This window comes from Protopterus annectens, chromosome 11.part0 (genome assembly GCF_019279795.1).
Source record: "Protopterus annectens isolate FY-2018-M chromosome 11.part0, PAN1.0, whole genome shotgun sequence".
Classification (NCBI taxonomy): domain Eukaryota; kingdom Metazoa; phylum Chordata; order Ceratodontiformes; family Protopteridae; genus Protopterus; species Protopterus annectens.
Window position 1 is genome coordinate 859,083,211 of NC_056745.1, and position 23,914 is coordinate 859,107,124.

Genomic DNA, 23,914 nt, shown 5'->3' on the forward strand with positions numbered 1-23,914 from the left:
TTATTGTAGAAGGTCTGCGGGCCTCCAGGATAATGTCTTTAACCCTTTGGGATAAATCTGGGTTAGTTGCTGTTATGTAATGTTCCAGGCAGTTAGTTGCAGAGTTTTTAGATTTGGATGCATGATGTTGTAGTCGTTCTGAGTTAACATCAAAGGCATCAGGGGTAGTGTCCACGTTCTCCCCAGTGACATGCTCCTCAGCAATGGATACCAGTGTTGTCTTGGCCAATTTGGAGCTATCAGAATTATCCTTGGACGCTCTTCTTTGATTTTCAGTAGTATCTTGTGCATCAAAGGAAGAGGTGGGAATGCATATGCTGTCAGGCCTTTCCAACTGAAGGATAGAGAGTCCACCCTCCATGCAAGTGGGTGGTATGTCCTTGTGCAGAATTTCTTGAGCTGGTGATTGAGTGGGGATGCGAATAGGTCTATTTGTGGCATTCCCCATTTCTGTGTGATGGCCTTGAAGATGTCCGGGTGTAGCATCCATTCGTGAGCATCCGAGGTAGTTCTGCTTAACATGTCTGCTAGGATGTTTTCTTTTCCCGGTACAAATATTGCCTGTAACTGAATGTTGTAGCTCAGAGCCATATTCCATAGGTCCAGAGTCATTCGCATAGGGGTATGAATGAGTGCCTCCCTGTTTGTTGATGTACCACATGACTGTGGTGTTGTCTGTCCTTATCATCAAATGGCCTTCTTTGAGGAATGGTTTGAAATTCTGGATTGCTAGTTTTACTGCCAGCATTTCTTTTTGATTTATGTGCAGGTGCAGTTGATCTGGGTTCCATAATCCTTGTATGCATTTGTCCAGCATGTGGGCCCCCCAACCTAGGTCTGAGGCGTCCGTTGTGATGGTTTGGCTTGCTTGAAAGTTGTGGAAGGGCAAGCCTGGGTTTGACTGGCATGCTTGAGCCCACCATAGGAACTCTTGTTTCAGGCATGGGATTAGTGGTATTTCGGTTTCTAAGCTGTGCCTGTGTTGAGACCATAAATTCTTTAGGTACCACTGTAGTTTTCTCATATGCAATCTGGCATGGAGAACCAGGATTATGCATGATGCCATGAAGCCCAAGGCCTGCAGTACTTTCCTTGCTGTTAGTTTGTTCTGCTTTGTTAATGCCAAGAAGTAAGGAGGGAGTTGTTCTTGTTTTTCTGCAGTTAGGAATGCCATCTGTTTTACTGTGTCCAATTCTGCACCCAAGAATGTTTTTGTTTGGGATGGTATTAGTCTTGACTTTTTTAAATTGACTGTGTATCCCAGGGCTTGTAGTAAGCAAATGACTCTTTGTAAGTCTTTTGTCAGCTTGCTTTTGTTGTCCGCTTGTATCAGGCAGTCGTCCAGGTATGGATAAATTTGGATTCCCTGTAGCCTGCAATGAGCGATTACTGATGCCAGGCATTTTGTGAATACTCTGGGCAGTAGATAAGCCAAAGGGCAATGCTGAGAATTGATAATGCTCTGATCCTGCAAGAAATCTGAGGTATCTTCTGCAATTTGGTCGTATGGGGACGTGCAGGTATGCCTCCTTGAGATCTAGAGTTACCAGCCAACACTCCTTGCCCAGCATGGGAAGAAGTTGCTGTAGGGTCAGCATTTTGAATTTTGGGACAATGATGAATGTGTTTAAGGCGGACAGGTCGAGAATAGGTCTCCAACTTTTCTCTTTTCTTGGTACTAGGAAGAGTCTGGAGTGGAATCCTTTGCCCTGTTCTGTTGGTGGTACTCTTTCCACAGCTCTCATCTTTGTTAATTGAGCTATCTGCTTTAGAGCTTCTGTTTTCTGATTTGGAGGTAGGTTTGGCATTCCTCTTTTACTGGTAAGGGGTGGAACTGAAACCTGTAGGCTTGCTCTATAGTCTGCAAAATGCACTTGTCTTTTGTGATATAGTGCCAATTTTTGAAAATAAGGCTAACTTTCCGCCTAAGGGTGCTGCTATTTGTTCCCTGGTAGGCGGAGTCAGAGCCAAGTCACTGTGATTGTCCTGTTGCAGTGGCAGTGGTTGTGTCTGTGCCTCGCTGGTTATTGCCTTGCCACTGGCGTCCTCTGTAGGCACCTCCTCTGGATTGATTTCTGCCTCTGGAACGTCTATTCCTGCTTCTCTGAGATTTAGAGGAGTCTGGAAAGGACCAATTTTTGGAAGGCCAGTTCCTGCTAAACCTTGGGGGCTGAACCTGTAAGAAATCTTTAACTGTTTGTACAGATTTTGCCTTCTCTTCCATTTTCTTCATTACTTGCTGAGCAGGAGAACCAAATAGACTGGCCTTATCCATAGGAGCATCTAACAGCTTTGCTTTAACATGATCCGGCAAGACCTGTTCTTTCAACCATGCATGCCTTCTTTCTTAAAGGCATCTTCCTTCAAGCCGGAATTGAACCAGCGACCTAAGGATGACTTGGACAATCACTACAGTCCTCCGCTGCTGAGCTATCGAAGGGATCATCAGAGGACAGTTTCTTAGTTAACTGATCAAGCATAAACTCTTGGTATTGGATCATATGAAACTGACAGTTCAAAGCTCTAGCTGAGAGAGTAGCAGAGGTGTAAACTTTTTTACCCCATCTCTCTAAGGACCTGGATTCCCTTTCAGAAGGGAGAGGGTTTTTTGCTGAGGTCGAAGCTACTGCCTTAGGTCCCTGGGAGATAGTCTCAGGATCTGCAAGTGGGGCCTTGTATAGGTGGTGATGAGTGTCCGGTACCCTGTAAAACCTATCTGGTTTGGCAGGGGCTGGAGGTAAGGTATCAGGAGCAGTGCAAACATCATTAAATGCATCATCCACAACAGGCAGAACTGGAGGTATAGCTAAGGGCCTATGTTGCGGTAAGTGTAGAAAGGTCCTAAGCCTTTTTCTGAATCTGAGAAATCTTGTCCCTGCCATTGGAATTGCTCTCTCATGGCATGTAAGGTTTCCCCAAAGGAAAATTCCTCTGGTGGAGAGGCAGATGGAATAGATTCTTCAGCATCGGAATCTTCATAAGTAGAAAAGGAGCCTCTGGATGGTCTGTAATGTCTGAATCATCAGAAGAATCATCTGAGGACACTGGCTCTGGGGGCTCTGCTCTAGGTCTCTTTTCTGGAGGCTGAGAGGCCCTGTCTGGGTGAGATTGGGATCCCCTTATTAAAGAGATGAGATCCTCTGCCAGAGTAAGCATTTGAGAACTGGAACTGGGCCTGTGTGAGGGGGGCTTAACAGGCACTGATTTAGCAGTTTTGGCTGCTTTAGCCCTGGCAAAGGCCTTAATAGACATGGCTGCAGGAGGCCTAGCAGCACCATGTGCTGGGGTAGAGACATCCAAAGGGATGGTGTCTGATAATTCTATAGGAACCACGTTAGTAGGCAAATCTTCAGAGCCCGTTTCAACTAGGGTAGCAGGAGCCTCGGTAGTAGTCATGGATTCGGCTGAAGATTGACCCGTTTGCTCGGTTTCGGCCGAAACCGAGACACTCGCGGTTTGCTTAACCGTGGTTTCGGCCGAAACCGCGGACCGCGAGTGTCGGTCTTTTTCTTTGCGTTTTTTAACAATTTGAGAAGTCGGAGGATCCGACGGCATAATGTACGCAAAATCTGAGCCGAAAAACTGTTCAGCAAACTCCGACGCCTAAGCGTTCGTCGGTTGAAGGAAGCACAGGCTAAACAGGCTGCTACGTCGTGGTCTGGGCCTAAACAAGGTAAGCAGTAAGAGTGGAAATCTTTATGAGGTATTTGTTTCCCACAAGTTAAACAGTTATTTACTTTTTCTGACATCGGCTGAGGCAAGAAAGAGTCCCCAATGGGGTACTTAGCTTTTTAGAAGTCTTCGAAGTAGTATTCGGTAGTAGTAATCTCTGGATCTGACCGACCGGCACTTGCGAACAGCTTCTGCTTCGGGCGCCACACGGCAAGAAAGACTGAGGAAAATGGCGTCGGCTGATGCCTTTATACCCGAAGACCAGCAGAGATGACGTCGGGTGAAGTGCGACACCAGCCGAGGCCAGACCCAGACTTTGGAATCCGGCCGACCGAAGGGCTGCCTGACGACAGGACAACCCATTTGTTATGACTGCAGATGCATCCTTAAAGGACATCAGTGAATGCACTCGAACATCTACATTTATGGTAGGTACACAACTGTACTATGTTCATCGTGTTTCACTGTTGCAGTCATTACAATTGGGTTTAATCACAAAGCTAAGGTTGGGAGGCTGGCTAAAGAGGATTAGGAGAGGCTTTCAGGCCCTGCAGAACTGCAGTGGCAAAGCCTGCCCTGAATTTAGAGTAGAGAGGTAAGTGATAGTGCTTTGTAAATGTATGCACTGAACTCCAAATTGCAGCCTCTAAGATGTCTTTGGTTGGTACTCCTCTGAGGAAGGCTGCTGAAGTGGCTGCTGCTCTGGTTGAATGTGGCCTAATGCCCTTAGGCACTGATTTGTCATGCTGTGAATAGCAGAAATGAATGCAGTGGCCTAGCCACTTTGAAATAGTCTGTTTTGAGATAGGCTTTCCTTGTGATCCTGCAGCATATGCCACTAGAAGTTGTTCAGTCTTTCTGAAAGCTTTGGTTCTATCCAAGTAGAAGCGTAGCTGCCTGTGAATGTCCAAAGAATGGAGAAGTCTCTCACCCTTATTCTGTGGGTTTGGGTAAAAGGTAGGCAAATTAATTGTTTGGTTAAGGGCCACACTGGACACTACCTTAGGCATAAATGTAGGGTTTGTTCTTAGAGAAACCCTGTCAGGATGGAAAATGATAAAAGGATCCACAGCCATGACTGCCTGTAACTCTGAGACTCATCTAGCGGAGGTTATTGCTAGAAGCAGAGCTGTTTTCCAGGATAAGAATTTTATATCAGCTGCAGAGGCTGGCTCAAACGGAGGCAGTGTGAGTTTTTCCAAGACATAGTTGAGGTCCCAAGCAGGTATTGGAGCTCTCCTTGGAGTTCTTATATTTTTTGGCTCCTCTGAGGTACTGCCTTAGCAATGGATGAGAAAAAAATCGGTGGTTCTGTATTGTAATAAGCTGAAATGGCAGAGGCATGAATTTTAATTAATGAAAAGGAAAGGCCTTTATCCAGCATCTCAGTTAAGTATTGCAAAATCTGAGGAATATTTGGAACAGTCATGTCAATATTTAGTGCCTGGTTCCAAGCACAGAATCTCTTCCATTTTTCTGCATAAGATTTTCTGGTGCTTGGCCTCCTAGCCTCCAAAATAACATCCATCACTGCTTTAGAGAGAGGTGTGTCTTAAATGGCCACATTATCCGCCATGCTGCCAGGTTTAAGGTCCTGAGTTGGCTGTGCAGTATCTGACTGTCTTGTTGTGTCAATAACTGAGGAATTTGAGGTAATGTCCAAGTTGGGCATTGAGACAAGCTCTTTAGGATTGGGTACCAGTGCTGGCGGGGCCAGTCTGGGGCAATCAGTATCATTTTTGGCTTCTCTTGTCTGACCTTGAGGAGTACCTTGGGGAGGACAGGAAGAGGAGGAAAGGCATATACGGTTAGGTTTTTCCAGCTGAAAGATAGAGCATCCACTTTCCATGCTTGCTTGTGATAAGTCCTTGTGCAGAATCTTTGTAATTGGCAGTTGTGAGGGGAGGCAAATAGGTCTATGTACAGGCGGCATCCCCAGTTCCTGGTTATCACGCTGATGACTTGTGGATCCAATTTCTACTCATGTGGATCCATTAGGTTTCTGCTTAGTTTGTCTGCCAGAGTATTTACCCTTCCTGGCAGGAATTGTGCTTGCAGATGTACTTGGTAAGTCAGTGCTGTGTCCCACAAGTTCATGGCTAGTCTGCAGAGGGGGTAGGAATGCGAGCCCCCCTGCTTGTTTATGTACCACAAGACTGTAGTATTGCCTGTCTTTATCAGTAGCTGTCCTGGATGAAGTTGATCCTTGAAGGCTGTCAGGGCATTCTGAACAGCTAGCATCTCTTTCTGATTGATATGTAGATGCATTTGACTTGTGGACCATGTGCCCTAAATATATCTTCCTGCCATATGGACCCCCCAGGCATAATCTGATGCATCTGTTGTCAATGTCTGCCTGGCTGTGGGTAAGGGGGATGGCTGTCCCATGTTGAGGTGACAGGCTGTTGCTCACCATCGAGACTCCTGTTGCAGGCAGGGAATGAAGGTAATTATTGTTTCCAGGCTGTGGCAATGTTGAGTCCAAACACTTTTCAGATACCATTGAAGTTTCCTCATATGCAGTCTTGCATATGGAATTAGCAGTATGCAGGATGCCATGAAGCCCAAAGCCTGCAGAATTTTTCTTGCAGATAACTGGGTCTTTGTTGCCAACATTTTAAAATAAGTAGTCCGTTGTCTGTGTTTGTCTGGCGTGAGATAAGCCATCTGGGCAGTTGTATTTAAGCTTGCACCGAGGAATATTATCTCTTGAGGCCGAAAGACAGAAAGAAAGAAAGAAAGAAAGAGAGGGTACGAGCTTTGATTTCTTTTCGTTTACTGTGTACCCTAGACCTGTTAGTAATCTTTTTACAAATGCCAGATGCTGTAGTAGGATGTCCTTGTTCTCTGCTTGAATAAGGCAGTCGTCCAAGTAAGGATATATTTGTATTCCTCTTTGTCTGCAAAATGTTACTGGTGCCAGGCATTTTGTAAAGACCCTGGGAGCAGTAGATAAGCCAAAGGGCAGTGCAGAGAATTGGTAGTGCGTTGAGCCAGCTATAAATCTGAGGTATCTTCTGCATGATTGTCTGATTGGGACATGCAGGTATGCCTCTTTTAGGTCTAAAGTCGCAAGCCAAGCCTTCTTGCCCAGTATGGGCAGAAGCTGCTGCAGAGTTAACATTTTGAATTTTGGAATATCCAGGAATGTGTTTAGGATAGACAGGTCCAATATTGGTCTCCAGGCTTTGTCCTTTCTGGTTAACAAGAATAGCCTTGAGTAAAATCCTTGTCCCTGCTCTTGCTGTGGTACTTGCTGAATGGCTCTCATGTCCATGAGGGATGAAACTTGCTTTTGTGCCTCTGTCCATTGTGTGGCAGGTCTGGCATACCATTTGGCCTTGGCAGGGTGTGAAAGTGAAACCTGTAGCCTTGAGATACGATATTTAAGACCCATTTGTCCTGGGTGATCATGTGCCAATTTTGTGCAAAAAGTGCTAGTTTTCCCCCCAAAGGAGCTGACAGAAGATAAGTGCTTGGTGCTGGCAGGGGGAAGTCATTGAGACTTGTTTCCTGTATGGCTCTGATTTTTCCTCTCTGCTTTTGGAGGTAGAACACCCCATTGTTTAGGCCTGTATGAGCCTTGGGGCTGTGATCTGCCTCTGGGGCTTCTGTATCTGCCTCTTTGTGGCCTGTCTGACACTGGAAAGGACCAATTCTTTGTAGGCCAGTTCCTGCTAAATCTGGGAGGCTGTACCTGTAAGAAATCCTTCACTGTTTGCATAGATTTAGCTTTGTCCTCCATTTTCTTCAGCACCTCTTCTGCTTTAACCCCAAACAAGGAATCATGCTGTAATGGGGCATCTAAAAGCTTTGCTTTAACATGATCGGGCAGATTCTGTTCTTTTAACCAAGCATGCCTCCTAATGACAGAACCTGTAATTGCGGCCCTACAGGAGGCCTCTAGAGAATCAAAACCACATTGCAAAGTATACTTTGCCACTTGTTCAGCTGCATGCAATAAATCCTGCGTTTCTTTGTTTTCTGCACATTCTGAATTTGTCAACATTTTCTGTTTAAGCTGTGTCATAAGATATTGCTGATATTTAAGCATATGAAACTGACAATTTAAAGCTCTTACAGCCAAGGTAGCAGAAGTATAAATCTTTTTTCCCCCCATCTGTCCAGGGCCCTAGAATCCCTATCAGAGGAGATAGGGTTTTTGCAGTGGAAGCCTTGACCCCCTTGGGACCCTGAGAAATAGTTTCTGGGTCAGCAGCAGGGTTTTTGTAAAGAAATTTATGAGAATCAGGAACCCTGTAGTATCTGTCTGGCTTAACAGGAGGTGGTGGTAAAGAGTCAGGAGACAGACCGGACTCTGAAAATACATCATCTACAATGTCTAAAACAGGAGGAATAGCAAGGGGCCTGTGCTGGGGTAATAAAAGGAAGTATCTGAGCCTTTTCTTGGATTCTGAGTAATCTTGGCTCTCCCAATGGAAATGCTACCTTATAGTATGCAGGGTCTCACCAAAAGAATAATCCTCAGGAGGAGAGGCTGAAGGGATAGATTCTTCAGCATCAGAATCCTCATAGGGAGGAAGGGATTATTCCTGTTCAGAAGAGGAATCAGAAGAAATGGAAACCTGATCTGAAGATTCATATTCTATGTCTTGCCTAGGCCTCTTATCAGGACGGGGATGGGAACCCCTGATCAAGGTAATTAAGTCTTCGGCCATTTTAAGCATCAGTTTTTTAGACATGGAGGCCTGTCCAGGAGAATGCTGTACTTGTTTCTTTGTCTTTAGAGCTGCTTTAGTCTTTGTCTTTGAAGCTGAAGATGGCTTTACATATAACTGTGTAGAACTGAAAACACCCTCAGAAGCCGATGCCTACTCAGCGGCTCTGGACCCATCTGAGGGAAGTTTCCGAGCGTCCAATACCTTGAGTTTCCAGAGGCCTAGTCGGCTCCACGTGGGAGTCGGAAGTGGCCTGTGGCTCTGAGGTAATGGGCGTCAGGGGCTGCGAAAGCGCCTCACTGAGAACCGGCCTAACGGAAGCCTCATCGTCGGTTTTGGACCTCGGATGCCTGTCCTTTTCTTTGCACTTTTTATAAACTCCAGTAGTCGGCTGATCTGATGGCATTATATAATTGAATCTTCTGCCAAAGTAATGAAATGCAAAATCGTACCGACGCTTAATAGTGCGTTGGTTAAATCTAGCACAAAACCGACAACTAGCAACATCGTGGTCAGGGCCTAGGCAAGGAATACAGTAAGAATGAAAATCCTTATGAGGTATTTGCTTCCCACAAGAAATACAATTATTAACTTTTCTGACATCGGTCTGGAGCAAGAAAAAAGTTTCCCCAATGGGGTACTTAGCTTTAATGAAGACTTCAGATCTGAAATTCGAATTTGAAAATCTCAGGAGTCGGCCGACCGGCACTTGCAAACTGCTTTTGCTTTGGGCACCGTGTGGCAAGAAAGACTGAAGAAAATGGCGTCGGCTGCATCTTTTATACACCTGGCGCACTGACGTCAGGGAGGAGGTGACAGCAACCGAAGCCGGACCCAGACTTTGGAACTCGGGCCGACTGAGGGTAGCCTGCCAGCAGGATAACCCAATTGTAAAGAGTGCAACAGTGAAACACGATGAACATCTAAGTAGTCAGTAAAATGTATCTTTTCCACTGCTGAGAACACTGATTTTGCATATTAGGTTCCACATTCTGGGAAGCTATACCTTCCCACATCAAAGATATATTCTTACCCAAAATTTCACACTCTGCTATGGACCCATCTCCACAAACTTGTCAAATGCCAATATCGTAGTTCTAATAACATCGTCAACGCTATCCTTATAAAAATCTTTGCACACCTCTCTTCACCATAACCTTTCTAATATGCATATGGAATTCAATCCATCCATCTCTATGCCTCTTACACCTTGAAGTTCATAAGAGTGTTTTGCATTTGCAAATATTTGTGTATAACTGCTACATACACTCCTTACAAGCTTGTTTACTAGTTCTTTTTGAGTACTATAAACCTCATTTGTTTGCATCTTTCTTCTTTTCTTTATTGGGGCTGAGCCTGTTCTGCAGAACAATGAATGTATGCCATAGACTTACCAATGCACATAATAGCACTTTTTTTCCTTTTTTTGCTATTGAATCATTTCTTCCCGAAGTCAGTCTGATAAACAATCAACCAAATGGAACACATTGTTGTCCTTGTTATGGAATAATTAACTTAACCTGCCCAGATATCCAGCCACTTTTAGATGGGCAGATGATGAAAGCCTGATGTCATCTACTTGTCCCTGAATTGGGAACTGTACACATGAGTTCTGGAGGTGAAGTTATCCTGTATGATCCTGTATTTTTCCCTTACTCATCTTCCACTGCCCTGTAGCAGCCTGTGACAAAAGCACTCACACAATACTGCCAACCACACCATTGCATGCATGCATTAACCCTAACAAAGGCATAGCAGTGTGGTGTTTGCTGGGTACATAAACCCACCTTCCTTTGTGCTGCCTTGCAGCAATGCTCTAGATTCACTGGGTGCCAGCACTGCAGACACAGACTGCTCTTACTCACTTCTCTGACGGAAAAAATGGGATTTGCAGCTCAATCCTGCCCAACTTGTCAGCCTCTCCAAGTGCCCATTATCCCGCCTATGACACACAGCTGACTAACACTTTACTTATTACTGAAGTCTGATGTGGTATTGTGGCTGCATGGCAAAACTCAATGTGTAATCAAAATATAGCTCACTGCAACACGTTTTACGAGACACAGACTGCAGTACATTAACAAATAGTATCTGTTCAGTGAAAAAAAAAAAGTAGTGCATGGTAGGGTATCAATTACCAGCATGCCCTGGAGAAAGCAGCTACAGCAGTAATAACGAAAGGTTTTCTAATGGTTAAGTGCTTTTGCCTTTCACAAAAAGAACAGACTACTTCAGAACCAAATGTAAGCTGTTATGTTATATAACATGACCTGCACAATCCTATGACTATTCAACAAACCACATAGAACATTTAAATGTACATCTGCAAGAAAAACACACTGAGTAGAAATACATTAGATAAAGTAATGAATAAATGTATTAAAACCAGGGAATACTAAATAACGAAGTAATATTTTCTTATATAAAATCATTAAATTAGGATGAATATATGAAGAAACGTACATTTAAAACTGTGTTGAAAAATCACATTCTGGCACCCTTCATTTTCAAACAACATACAAAAGACACATTACACTGATACTTGGAGGGTGACATGCACCTAGTTTCAGCGGCCATAAAAGTTCCTTAACTTCTATTATCTCCACCCAATGGCCCTCTCTTGGACTCATTCTTTCCAAATAATAAAACTTTTTGAAACCTATGCAGGCAACAGAATGTTACACAAGACATTAGTAACATTTTTAATTTAATTAAAAATGAAAATGAAGGCTGCCAATGTTAAAGTCAAAAGTTGGAGGGAAATGCTTACTGTTCACAGTCAGCTTTGCCTTGACAGAATACGAAGACCCGAAATGGTTTGATATGACACATTGGTATTTTCCTTCATTGCTAAAATCCACATTGCGCAAACGCAGAATGGTTGTATACTCCATTACTTCACCACCCTGCGCTCTGAGGTGGGCATAGTTCTCAATCTCTGCTTCATGTAGTAACTCCAAATCTTTCTTCCAGGCAAATGTCATTGGAGAATCGCTGCTACTTGCAGCTGAGCAGATGAAACTTACATTAGCACCCTTTAATGCAGATTGTGTTTCAGGTTGCACGGTGATCTGAGGTTTAGGGACGTCATCTGTTATGAAAACAAACAGACTGTAAGCTGCACTGTGGAAAGTTGTAAATCAAAAAAGCTACAAAAAAGTAGGAAAAAAAGAACTCGCACATAAAAATGATAACATATTAAATAAAGAATGCAGCCACATTAACAAAGAGAGTAGCATTCTGGTCAACAGCAAATAGTAAACATTTGATAACAGTTGTCATTTTGAACTCCAGTAAATAAAATAACAATCTGGAGCTATTTCTTTAACTTAGTTTCAGATTAAAAAAAAAAAGAAGAAGTTGGCTTACACTTACCACAAACAAAGTAATCTGAACTGATGGCAAATATACTTTTTCCTTTCAGCATCTGAGGGTGGGCACAGCTGGCATTGACAAATGACTGAAAGTGGGACTCTGCAACCCACTGAGGCAGCCACTTCAGCTGGCAATCACACAGAAGACTAGATGTGTTTAGATGCCTAACAACAGAAATTAAAGGTTAAAAGTAAATAACACCCCCTACTTAAATTCAAATATACAACAAAAATATAGTCCAAATGTACATACAATAAAGTGTAAATTCAAACCTATTGAAACAATTAACTGAAATGATTCAGAATACATATCAGTAACTAAGCCATAAGTGATACTCACCCATATCTCTAGCTGTACTTCTGCCCACCTACTAACCCTATTACCTCAAGTCTTATACATGTTGGTTAAATGAACACACAGGACACGCACAAACCTGCATACATTCTATAGCTAAACACTGGATACATCTCCTACAAATCCTGTAGAACAGGTGTAACAATTTCTGGACACAATTTATTTACATAAATCATCAGAATACTTTTTCTCCTTTTTACTAAAATGCAATGATACCTGCAGGCAGTGCTAGACAGGAGAAATACACTGTGGTATGAAGGTACAATCCTGTACATCTGTTACTAACTAGTGACGGACATTTTCATGTAAACATCTAACAAAGCCACTTCCCTCTGAAATTGTCATAATATAAAAAGCATCTCCAGTCAACAAATTTCTAACCCAAGTTATTGTCTCTTCACAGTTTTAGCAGTTTTATTAATAAATAGACCTTTCATCTAATTTGTTTCAGCACTGTTGTAGTATTCTCTTAGTAAGACAATAACAAATGATTACTTTGAACACTTTCCATATAGCATAAACCTTATGGGCTAAATTCCAAAAGGCTTGTTTTTAGTGTGTGTGTGTGTGCGTGTGCGTGTGTACCTATATATACATATACATATATACATACATATATATATATATATATATATATATATATATATATATATGTATGTATATATACATATATATATATATATATATATATGTATATATACATACATACATACACACAGATATATATATATATATATATATATATATATATATACATATATATATATATATATATATATATATATATATATATATATATATATATATATATGTATATATATGTATATATACATATATATATATATATATATATATATGTATATATACATATATATATATATATATGTATATATATATGTATATATAGGCCTTACTATCTGCTAGCCATTAAGGCAAGAAATCTACAGCACAGAATCTGCTAGTTATTGCACCATCCAGAAATAAAGATTTATCTGACAAACTATGGAAGCCCCACACTCAGCTCATAAGCCTATAATTAAGTGTAAACTTTTTTTTCTTACTCTTAATGGTCTAATCCAGTGTTAGCGTTTTTTCTTGCGTGATAACAGGGCATTACGTCTGGCTTTCAGCATGCCTTCCTTTCATGATTTTTTTCTAGTGAACAGCATTACATCACACTAGAATCTGAAATGTATTTTATAATACCCTTGCTGGGATGAAGGCTAAAATGCAGCACTGCATTTACGGCAAAAAAAAATATATATATTTCATACAGACAAATAGTACTTAATAAAGATTAATTATTTGTTGAACTTCAAAAATTAATCTTTCTGTAGCACTTGGGTTTTGAAATGGCTAAAGTTACCCTTTTTTGCTTAACTTGAACTGTGCTACATACAATTTATAACAAACAAAGCCTCTGTGACTGTTTTCCACACTTAAGAGTTAATCTCTCCTGTTGTCTCTTGCAGTGTAAAAGGTGTGTACCTCATGCGCAAGGGACACCAACGTGTCTGCAATATTTCCTTTCTCTTAAATGGCCTGTGTACTGCAGTACTGTTTAGGAAACCAAAGTTGTCTTGTACTAATTACAAAATCCTTCAAAGTCTTGAGGAATTAATAATAACTGTCTCAAAAAGTAGCATTTTATAGAGCTGTAGCAAGGTAATTTTGGGGCAATGGGCAACCTCATCAATTGAGCACCCCTTCCCTGCTGTCTACAAGAATCACAATCATTTAACAGCAGCTTGTAAACTGTCAAAACTTGAGCATTTGACAGTTTAAAAGCAGTCATTAAACAAATGCGATCACTATATAGACAGCCTGTAAACTCTGTCAAACTCTTTTATTTTTCCTAAAAAGAATAAGCTACCTTTAAGAAAACAGAAGAATTTGACAGTTTACAAGCAGTCTGTATGAGTTTGTGGCCTCTTACAGACAGCATATAAACACAGTGACATTTTTTTCTTAAGGTAGTTAAACTATTTTTAAGAAGCCCAAACAATATGATATACAGTTTTACAAGCTGCCAATTTACTGACCATGATTTCTTAAAGACAGCTTGGAAACTGCCATTTTTAAACATTAAGCTCCTCTTGAACTTGATGCCCAAGGTAAATGCTCCACTTACACCACCCTTCTTATGGCACTATTCAAATTTAAACTGCCCAATAAGAAACATCAATGGAGCACAGCTGACAGGCTTCAATGGAGTACATAGTATAGGAGTCTGCACAATGCATAACTGTAAAAGTTAATGCGCACATTTCAAAGAAAATGTTGTTGTTTGTCTTTCGGCTTTTTCCCGGTAAGGGCTTGCCACAGCGGAACTCTGCTAATGATTGGCAGTAGATTTTTACGAAATGCCGAGGTGCCAGCTCGACGCCAAACCTTCAATGAAGGCACGCCCATTTACACACACATGTCTTTTGAACGCTACCCAACAGCGGGGAGGACATGCAGACTCCACACAGAAGGCAATCCCAAGCCACGCCGAGAATCGAACGTGAGAACCTCTTGCTGTGAGGTAACAACGCTACTGTCGTACCACCGCGGCATGGACAATTCAAAATTCATTGTAAAGATATTAAGACTCCCTACACACACCAATATGGGGACTGTCCTCACCAGCCTCTTCTGCTTACATATACTGATTCCAAGGACTGCTGCATCTCAGAGAAAGTGGAGCTCTACAATTTACCGCAATACTGAAGTTAGTATACAATGCATTTGTGCATGCATTCCGCATTCATGAATGTCAAAAAGTACAGTTTTGTACCTACCATAAATGTAGATGTTCGAAGATCCACATTGCTGCAGTCCTTACTTATGGGTAGTCCGCGGTCCTCGGTCGGTCCGAATACCAAAGTATTAGGCTGACGTCGGTCATGGGCGCCTAGAACTGACATCAGAGCGTCAGGGTATAAAGGCGCATGACCGACGTCATATCCTCAGTCTTTTCTTGCCCCAGATGTCAGAAGGCCAAACAAGAAAGGCCACAGCCAAAAACAGAATTCCTCCCAAAAACATGCCCAACAACAACCATCACGTAAAGCATAGCACCCTGTTAAACTACAGTGGGGAAGGAGGGAGGGTAAATTGGACTGCAGCAATGTGGATCTTCGAACATCTACATTTATGGTAGGTACAAAACTGTACTATGTTCTTCATCTCACATTGCTGCAGTCCTTACTTATGGGTAGAATCCCAAAGCAACGGGAAAGGGAGGTTGGTAAAAATCATAAAGCATTAGGGGCTGCTAAAATGCCCTGTAAAATTGCAGTGGCAAATCCAGCCCTAGACTTAGAATAGAGAGGAAGGTGGTAATGTTTAGAAAAAGTATGCACTGAACTCCAAGTAGCTGCCTCCAAAATGTCTTTTGTAGCTACCCCCCTTAGAAAGGCCATGGAAGTAGCAGTAGCCCTAGTGGAATGAGGCCTGATTCCAGCCGGAATCTCCTTACCATGATGGGAATAACAGAAAGAAATACAAAACCCAATCCATTTAGAAATAGTTTGTTTTAAAACAGGTTTACCTGTGAACCCAAGGCAAAAGAAACAAACAACTGCTGAGACTGTCTGAACTCCTTGGTTCTGCTCAAATAATAACGCAACTGCCTGTGAATATCCAAAGTATGCAAAATTTTCTCCCCTTTATTTTGGGGGTTTGCATAAAAAGTAGGCAAATGAATAGTTTGGTTTAAGGCCACACTAGAAACCACTTTAGGCATAAAGGAAGGATTAGTACGCAAAGATACTCTATCCTTATGAAAAATCAGGAAAGGCTCCACTGCCATAAGGGCCTGTAATTCAGAAACCCTTCTTGCAGAGGTAATGGCCAACAAAAAAGCAGTTTTCCAAGACAAATACTTTAACTCGGCCGAAGCTGCAGGCTCAAAAGGTTGTAGAGTAAGCTTTTCCAACACAAAATTGAGATCCCAAGCAGGAGTAGGAGCTCTACGTGGGGGTCTTATATTCTTTGCCCCTCGAAGAAATTGCTTAAACAAAGGGTGAGAGAATAAAGGTGGGTCACAATCATAGTGAGCAGAAATGGCTGCAGCATGGACCTTTATCGAGGAGAAAGACAAACCCTTGTCCAATAACTCAGTAAGATATTGAAGAGCAACACTTAAATCAGGTTTGGAGACATCAAAGTCCTTTCCTTTGCTCCAAATAAAAAATCTCCTCCATTTATCAGCGTAAACTTTCCTGGTACTAGGCCTCCTGGCCTCCAAAATAACATTCAAAACTTGCTGTGGAAGCTGAGACCCTCCAGAGTCTAAAACAGAATATGCCAGGCTGTTAGATGCAGAGACTGAATCTTGACATTGAGGAAGTGATTGCCCTCTTGTGACAAAAGGTGCGGAATCAAAGGCAGAGGCCATGGAGGTTCTCGTACTAGACTCCTCAGTAGTGGGTACCAGTGTTGTCGAGGCCAATCCGGTGATATCAAAATCATGGTTGGCTTGTCTTGTCTGGCCTTCAAAAGTACCTTGGGAAGAAGAGGCAGAGGTGGAAAGGCATATACATGCAGATTGTTCCAACTGAATGATAGAGCGTCCACCTTCCAAGCTGTGTGATGAAACATTTTTGTGCAAAACTTTGGCAACTGGTAATTTAGTGGAGAAGCGAACAGATCTATGTCTGGAGTTCCCCATAACACTGTCAATTTTTGAAATACATGAGGATCCAATTTCCACTCGTGAGGATCCACTATTTGTCTGCTCAACACATCTGCTAAGGAGTTCTGTGCTCCTGGTAGAAACCTTGCCTGAATATTGAGGTGTAGATTGAGAGCAGTTTCCCACAAAATCATCGCTTGTCTGCAAAGAGGGTAAGAATGGGTTCCCCCTTGCTTGTTGATGTACCACATGACAGTAGTGTTGTCTGTTTGAATCAACACCTGCCCTGGGTGAAGTAAGTCTTTGAAAGCCATCAATGCAAACTGGACTGCTAACATTTCCTTCAAGTTGATATGCAAATGGAGTTTTGACAGGCCACGTGTCTTGCACCCATTTTCCATTGAGGTGTGCTCCCCAAGCCTTGTCCGAGGCATCTGTCGTTAGAATCTGACTCGCCTCTGGCCGGGTCACAAAGAGTCCCTTGTTTAGGTGACATTCCTGAGCCCACCACAAAAACTCCTTCTGAATGCAAGGTATTATCTGAATGACAGTGTCTAGATCTTGGCAGTGCTGTGTCCATACATTTTTGAGATACCATTGAAGCTTCCTCATATGCAATTTGGCATTGGGAAGCACCAGAATACAAGATGCCATGAACCCCAAGGCTTGAAGGACTGTCCTTGCAGTCAGCCTGGACCGTAGAGACATTTGATGAAAATAAAGAGAAAGGCTTCTTTGTTTGTCCGGGGACAAAAGGCCATCTGGGAAGCTGTATTCAGTCTCACACCCAGAAAGCACATGTCCTGAGAGGGTACTAGACTGGACTTTGTTTCGTTCACAGAATACCCTAGGCATCTTAACACTGCCATCACATACTGTAGATGTTGAAGAAGTTCGTCCTTTTCCTGTGCAATAATCAGGCAATCGTCCAAATAAGGATAAATCTGTATTCCTCTTAGTCTGAAAAAGGCTATCACTGGAGCCAGAACCTTTGTGAACACTCTGGGCAGTAGATAAGCCAAAGGGCAATGCAGAGAACTGATAATGTAAATTTCCAGCCCGAAAACGCAGGTACCTCCTGCAACTGGGCCTGATAGGAACATGAAGGTAAGCCTCTTTGAGATCCAGAGTAACCATCCAGTGATCTTTTCCCAACAGAGGTAAAAGCTGTTGTAAAGTCAGCATCTTGAACTTTGGAATGTCCAGATAAGTGTTGAGGATAGATAAATCCAAAATTGGTCTCCACGTGTTCCCTTTCTTTGGAACTAGGAACAGGCGAGAATAAAATCCTAGGCCCACTTCTGACAGAGGAACTGGCTGTATAGCTCCCATTTGAAGAAGTAAAGAAATTTGTTTGTGAGCCTCTATGCTTTGCCGAGGAGGAACGTCCGGCATGCCCTTGAAAGGAGGCATGGTATGGAAACAGAACTTGTAACCTCGGTTTATAATGTCCAATACCCATTTGTCCTGGGTAACTAAATGCCAGTTTTGTTTGAAAAGAGCCAACTTTCCTCCCAAAGGAGCTGCCAGGCAGGAAGAATCTGGCAGCTGAAAATGCAGGTCATTGGGCCTGTTTACGAAAGGACTGGCCCCTGCCTTCACCAGCAGATTGAGCAGGCGAACTCCATTGTCTCGGCCTGAAGGTACTCTGAGCTCTGCCCCTACCACGCCTAGATCTACCCCTAGACTGAGAATCAGAAGAAGGGTACGTCCACCCCTTAGTAGGCCAATTTCTACTAAACTTTGGAGGTTGTACCTGCAAAAAATCTTTAACAGTCTGCATAGACTTAGCCTTGTCTTCCATTTTCTTTAAGACTGACTCCACAGGAGGACCAAACAAAACTTCAGACTGTAAAGGGCATCCAGAATTCTAGACTTAACATGCTCAGACAAATTCTGATCCTTAAGCCAGGCGTGCCTACGAATAACTGAACCAGTTGCAGCCACCCTAGAAGAAGCCTGTAAAGCATCAAAACCACATTGCAAAGAGTGCTTTCCCACCTGTTCAGAAACATGCACTAAATCCTGCAATTCTTTACACTCTATGCCCTCTGCTAAAGCATCCACTTTAGATCTTAGCTGAGAAAGGAGGAAATTCTGATACTTCAACATATGAAACTGGCAGTTCAAAGCTCTCATCGCTAAAGTAGAAGAGGTATACACCTTCTTACCCCATCTATCCAAAGCTCTAGCTTCCTTATCCAGAGGAACCGGATTCTTAACAACAGAGGCTCTAACACCCTTAGGCCCCTGACTAACAGTTTCTGGGTCCGCCCTAGGACTCTTATACAGATATTTATGAGCCTCCGGCACCCTATAATACCTGTCAGGTTTAACTGGAGCAGGAGGCACAGAATCTGGATTAAGGGAAGCCTCCCCGAAAACCATCCGAAACAACATCCAAAACCGGAGGTATAGCTAAGGGTCTATGCTGTGGCAAAAACAAGAACTCCCTGAGTCTCTTCCGTGAATCAGAGTAATCCTGTCCTTCCCACTTAAAATGCTCCCTCATGGAATGCAAAGTTTCTGAAAATGAAAAATCCTCTGGAGGAGAAGCAGAAGGAGTGAAATCCTCTGCATCAGAATCAGAATAAAGAGGGAAATCTTGAATGTCTTCAGCAGAAGACTCAGAATCATCTGAGGCCTGCTCCAAACTTTCCAACTCTGGCTCCATCCTGGGCCTCTTATCAGGAGGGGGCATAGAACCTCTAATTAAAGTAATCAAATCCTCCGCCATTTTAAGCATGTGCTTTTTAGGCACAGACCCTGAAGAACCAGAACTGACACCAGAGGAAGGCAAAACAGACCTGCCCTTAGAAGGAGCCTTAGGAACAGTAACAGAAGGCCTAACCACCTTAGGCATAGAAGGGAGAACAGTAACCTGAGAGGCCCCTTCAGCCTGGCCTGCCTCCTGAGAGGCCACATCTTGTAAAATCAAAGTTTCCCCCTGGGACTCAACAGAAACTTCAGCCGGATCCAGCTGTTCAGTTGTAGCTTCTAAAGATCCGGCGTCCGTAATAGACGAATCATCCTGCCTAGGCTTTAAAGATCTGTCTTTGCGCTTCTTAGTAGAAGCCGGCGTCGGAACATCCGACGGCATGTTATAATTACACCTCTTGCCAAAGACTAACCTAGCGCAATCTAACCTCCGTTTTATAGTGCGCTTATTAAACCTAGCACAAAACCGACACCCGACTACGTCGTGCTCCGGTCCCAAACAAGGAATACAAAGCGAGTGGTAATCCCTATGCGGTATCTGTTTCCCACAAGAAATACAATTATTCACTTTTTCTGACATCAGGTAAGTAACTGAGGCAAGAAAAAACAAAAATATTCCCCAACGGGGTACTTAGCCCAACTTGGTATCGGTCTGAAACTCCGAAACCGAAAAATTTCAGAACGCCGAACGGCACTTGCAACGCTGCTTCTGCATCGGACCATGCGGCAAAAAAGACTGAGGATATGACGTCGGTCATGCGCCTTTATACCCTGACGCTCTGGTAGGTGCCCATGACCGACGTCAGCCTAATACTTTGGTATTCGGGCCGACCGAGGACCGCGGACTACCCATAAGTAAGGACTGCAGCAATGTGAGATGAAGAACATCAAATATTCATCAAGTTTCTTTCCTGCTCCCAGGTTTTGCTACTATAAAGGAAAAGTGGCAAGTATTTAATCTATGATAATCTATGTAGTAACAGGTATTTAAAATCCTGCACTATCACAGTGAAATATTCTAATGCAATATCACTAAACATACTTTTCGGTACAGTTCAAAAACTAGCAATACAGTATTCACTAAGGTCTTCAGTACATTCTAACCTGCATATAGATAGTGAATTTTCAAATGCTGAAATTATTTATTTATTTTAAATAAATTCCATGCATGAGCTGTTTCAAGAAAAAAAACATAACAGTGGCAAAAACAATGTTTAACAGGTATATGCAATGTTGTTACAAAATAAATGCAAAAGAAATCAATACAGATACTTTGTAAAGCAGATGGAGGAAGACACTTACAATTCTTCCAGTCTTTTCATTTCAGAAAAGGCATTCCCCTGAATTGACATGATGGCATTACTAGTCAGGTCCCTGCAAAAGAATGAAAGGTGTTAACAGGCACGGATGCCAGAAATAATCATCAGATGCCAGCAATACAAACATAAAGCAAGTCTGCCACCTTTATTACATTCAATCAATACCAGACAAGGGAAATAATGAAGGACAAAACAAAATAAGTTTATGCTCCTACAAATACATGAAGATGAGTAGCCCTGTAAAGTGTCATTTTGCCATATACTCCACACTTTAACACACACATCTTTTCAAGTTTAAATCCATAGGTCCCTTAAAGAAAGTGCTTGCTACTTATCTGGGCAGTGACTGCATGTAGTCAGGAAGAGGGAATTACAGAGCACAGTGCACAGAAAACACCAAGGGTCACAGAAAAAAATAACAGAAGTCTATGATTATTTTTACCTAAACAGGTGAAAAGGGAACGTGATATGACTGGGTAAGTAACCAAGACATTCATGTGAGGAAAAATAGTCAAAAAGACAAGGGTTGGGGTAGGGCACAGTCTTCAGACTAAAGCAATTTAGGGTAGAGATGAGTTTTTTTTTTATTTCACAATTTTCACTAAACAGGTGTTTGATGAATAGATGCATTTTGTGGTTAATAAGTCAATAAATAGAAGATATGCATGTTTTAATAAAAAGGATGATGAACAAATGGAGTACAGAATGGACTTTTAGAATGGGTGGCACAATTTAAGGCCACTAGTGAGTGACAGACAGTGGAAAGGATCATGGGATACGAGGAAGTGCATCTACAGGGTGCTTGATGATTAACAAGTGACAGCCAAGCGAATGTTCCGTCTCCTTCTGCCACCATTATTTATGTTTCCAAATCTATTAAGTACTGAAAATGCTGGGGAATGCTTTAGTAATATGCTGACTTGTTTCCTACCTGCAGTTAATACTTTCACATCATGTTTGTGACAAACACCAGGAAGCCACAGTTTCAATTTGTTTTGAAAAGATTAACCTTTGCTACTTTCAGCTTAACAGTAAATCAAAGGTTGTCAGGTAACCGGATAAAATATGGACAGCTTTTTTACCTAATACAATATGTTGTCATAATTTATTCACTATGAATAGAAAAACAAATTTTTTAACTCAATGAAAACATGCACACATCACCCTTACTGTCATGAAAACTACAGAAAAAAGTTCTATATCTAGAAACAATTCACAATGTCATCATGTAACGTAAGCAACAGATGCTTTCTTGTTTTACACATCGAAGTATGAAACCTTCCTTACTGTGTCTTTTGACTGGGTTTATCCTCCACTCCAGTACAAAGCTGAATTTTTCCTGGATGATCCATGCTCATGCTGGCAAGTGCAAAAGTATACAATGACATCACTTACTGACTACACAAGTACTCCTAGCCTCGAAGCCTGCCAGTTCAGCTCCAATCACTAACAAGCACATTCACTGCATTTCAAGGAACAGCAAAGAAGAGCATAAACACAGACTGCTAAGTAACATACAGATATGTAGTCCCCTGACTTATACCAGACTCCAAGAGTGAAGGCTGGATGGATGAGACATCCAAGCACAACCCTCATATATCAACTTACAGAGACAGACTGTATCTGCTAAACTGAACATCTATGAGCCCCCATGATGGTTCCTCAACTAGGCTGCATTCAAAGGAACAAACCAGCAGGTAGAAGGAAGACAGGATAGACTAAGAACAAAGAATCGGAATACAGTCTTGAAATACAGAGGTATTACAGTTAGTTATGGTCAAGATAATAATGCATACTGAAATTATGCAAAGACATCAATATGGCTGTGGTGCAGGCAGAGCATGAGCAATGGAGACATTTTTGAAGCAAATAATTAGAGAAAGCACATCCATTTTGAAGTGGCTTCTGAACTCAGCATTATCCAAGCTGTTAATAACTGCCAGAAGGCAACAGATTATGCACCTGACACTCCACTTCAAAATGGTTCGTTTGGCACTGTGAACCCTTTCTTTCCTGAAAATAAGGAGACGAATAAGTTGTTCTGGTCTTCCTACAGTCTTTCATCCACTTTAAGTAAAACCAGAGTTGCTACTGCTCATTCACAGGGGGATATGCTTTTTTTTAGCCATGGCTTCTGTACTAGCAAACAGAGCATGAAGATAAATGGACTTATTCAAGGAGAGTTCAGATACCTGTAGTGTGAGGGAATATGGGTTTTTACTAAGAGACAAACCATCTTTATGAAAGATCAGATATGGAGTAATGGGACTGTTGTATCTTTCAAGGGATCATCATATGACAGTCATGTGTCTGCTGTTAGTTGGGTAAAATCAGAGCAGCTATTGCACATCCACAGTGCGGAGGGCTCTTTATCCATGGTTTCTGCACTGGAAGGCAGAAAGTAAAGTTGTATACACTTACCATAAGCATAGACATTAGAGTGTATTCACTGTTGCAGTCCTGCACTGTGGGATTTCCTGCAGGAAAGCTCTTGGCCGGCATGAATACCATTAAAGGCAGCCAGCCGACGCCATGACTTCAGTCTTTTCTTACAGTTGGAGCCTGAAGCAGTGTTTCAGGGCGTTGGTTGTTCCGTACCAGAGAGAAGTCATCTAAAGCTAGTACCCCTTTGGGAAGCTCTTTTTCTTGCTTTAACTCATGTCAGATAAGGGTAACAATTGTCTCCATTGTGGTAAGAAAATCCCACAATGAGACATGACATCAGTTTTTTTTCTTGCTCCTTAGAAGATGAGCGCCTCCAGGAAGAACTATAAGTAAGGTACAAGACTGAAAAGGGGCCTGCAGGGTAAACACCCAGGGGGTCCTCTGGACAGTGAAGAAAATAGAAGCAGACTACTACTGTAGGCAAAAGAGGGAAGGATGGAGGGAAACAAGGCTGCAACAGTGAATATACATGAACATCTACATTTATGGTAAGTGTACACAACTGTACTGTTGCAGTCCTGACTTGTGGGATGATTCCCAAAGCTAAGGTGAGGGTGAAAGGTAGATTAAAGAGAAGAGAGGATGCCCTACAAGATGGCAGTGGCAAATTCTGCTCTAGACTTGGAGAAGGCAGATAAGTGATAGTTATTGGTAAGGGTATGCACAGATGACCAGGTAGCAGCTTCCAAAATGTCTGGTAGGTACTCCTTTCAGGAAGGCACCAGAGATAG

General features: G+C 42.2%; 1 protein-coding gene across 1 annotated transcript in view; it reads right to left on the reverse strand.

Annotated features, from left to right (window-relative positions):
- LRIG3 (leucine rich repeats and immunoglobulin like domains 3) overlaps window positions 1–23,914 on the reverse strand; it is a 201,159-nt gene that overhangs the window by 30,204 nt on the left and 147,041 nt on the right. The window contains exons 11-13 of the mRNA XM_044088274.1: window positions 20,722–20,793; window positions 11,727–11,890; window positions 11,122–11,442 (exon numbers count right to left, since the gene is read on the reverse strand). Of these exons, the coding sequence (XP_043944209.1) occupies window positions 11,122–11,442; window positions 11,727–11,890; window positions 20,722–20,793 (557 nt within the window). The remainder of the gene's footprint in view (window positions 1–11,121; window positions 11,443–11,726; window positions 11,891–20,721; window positions 20,794–23,914) is intronic.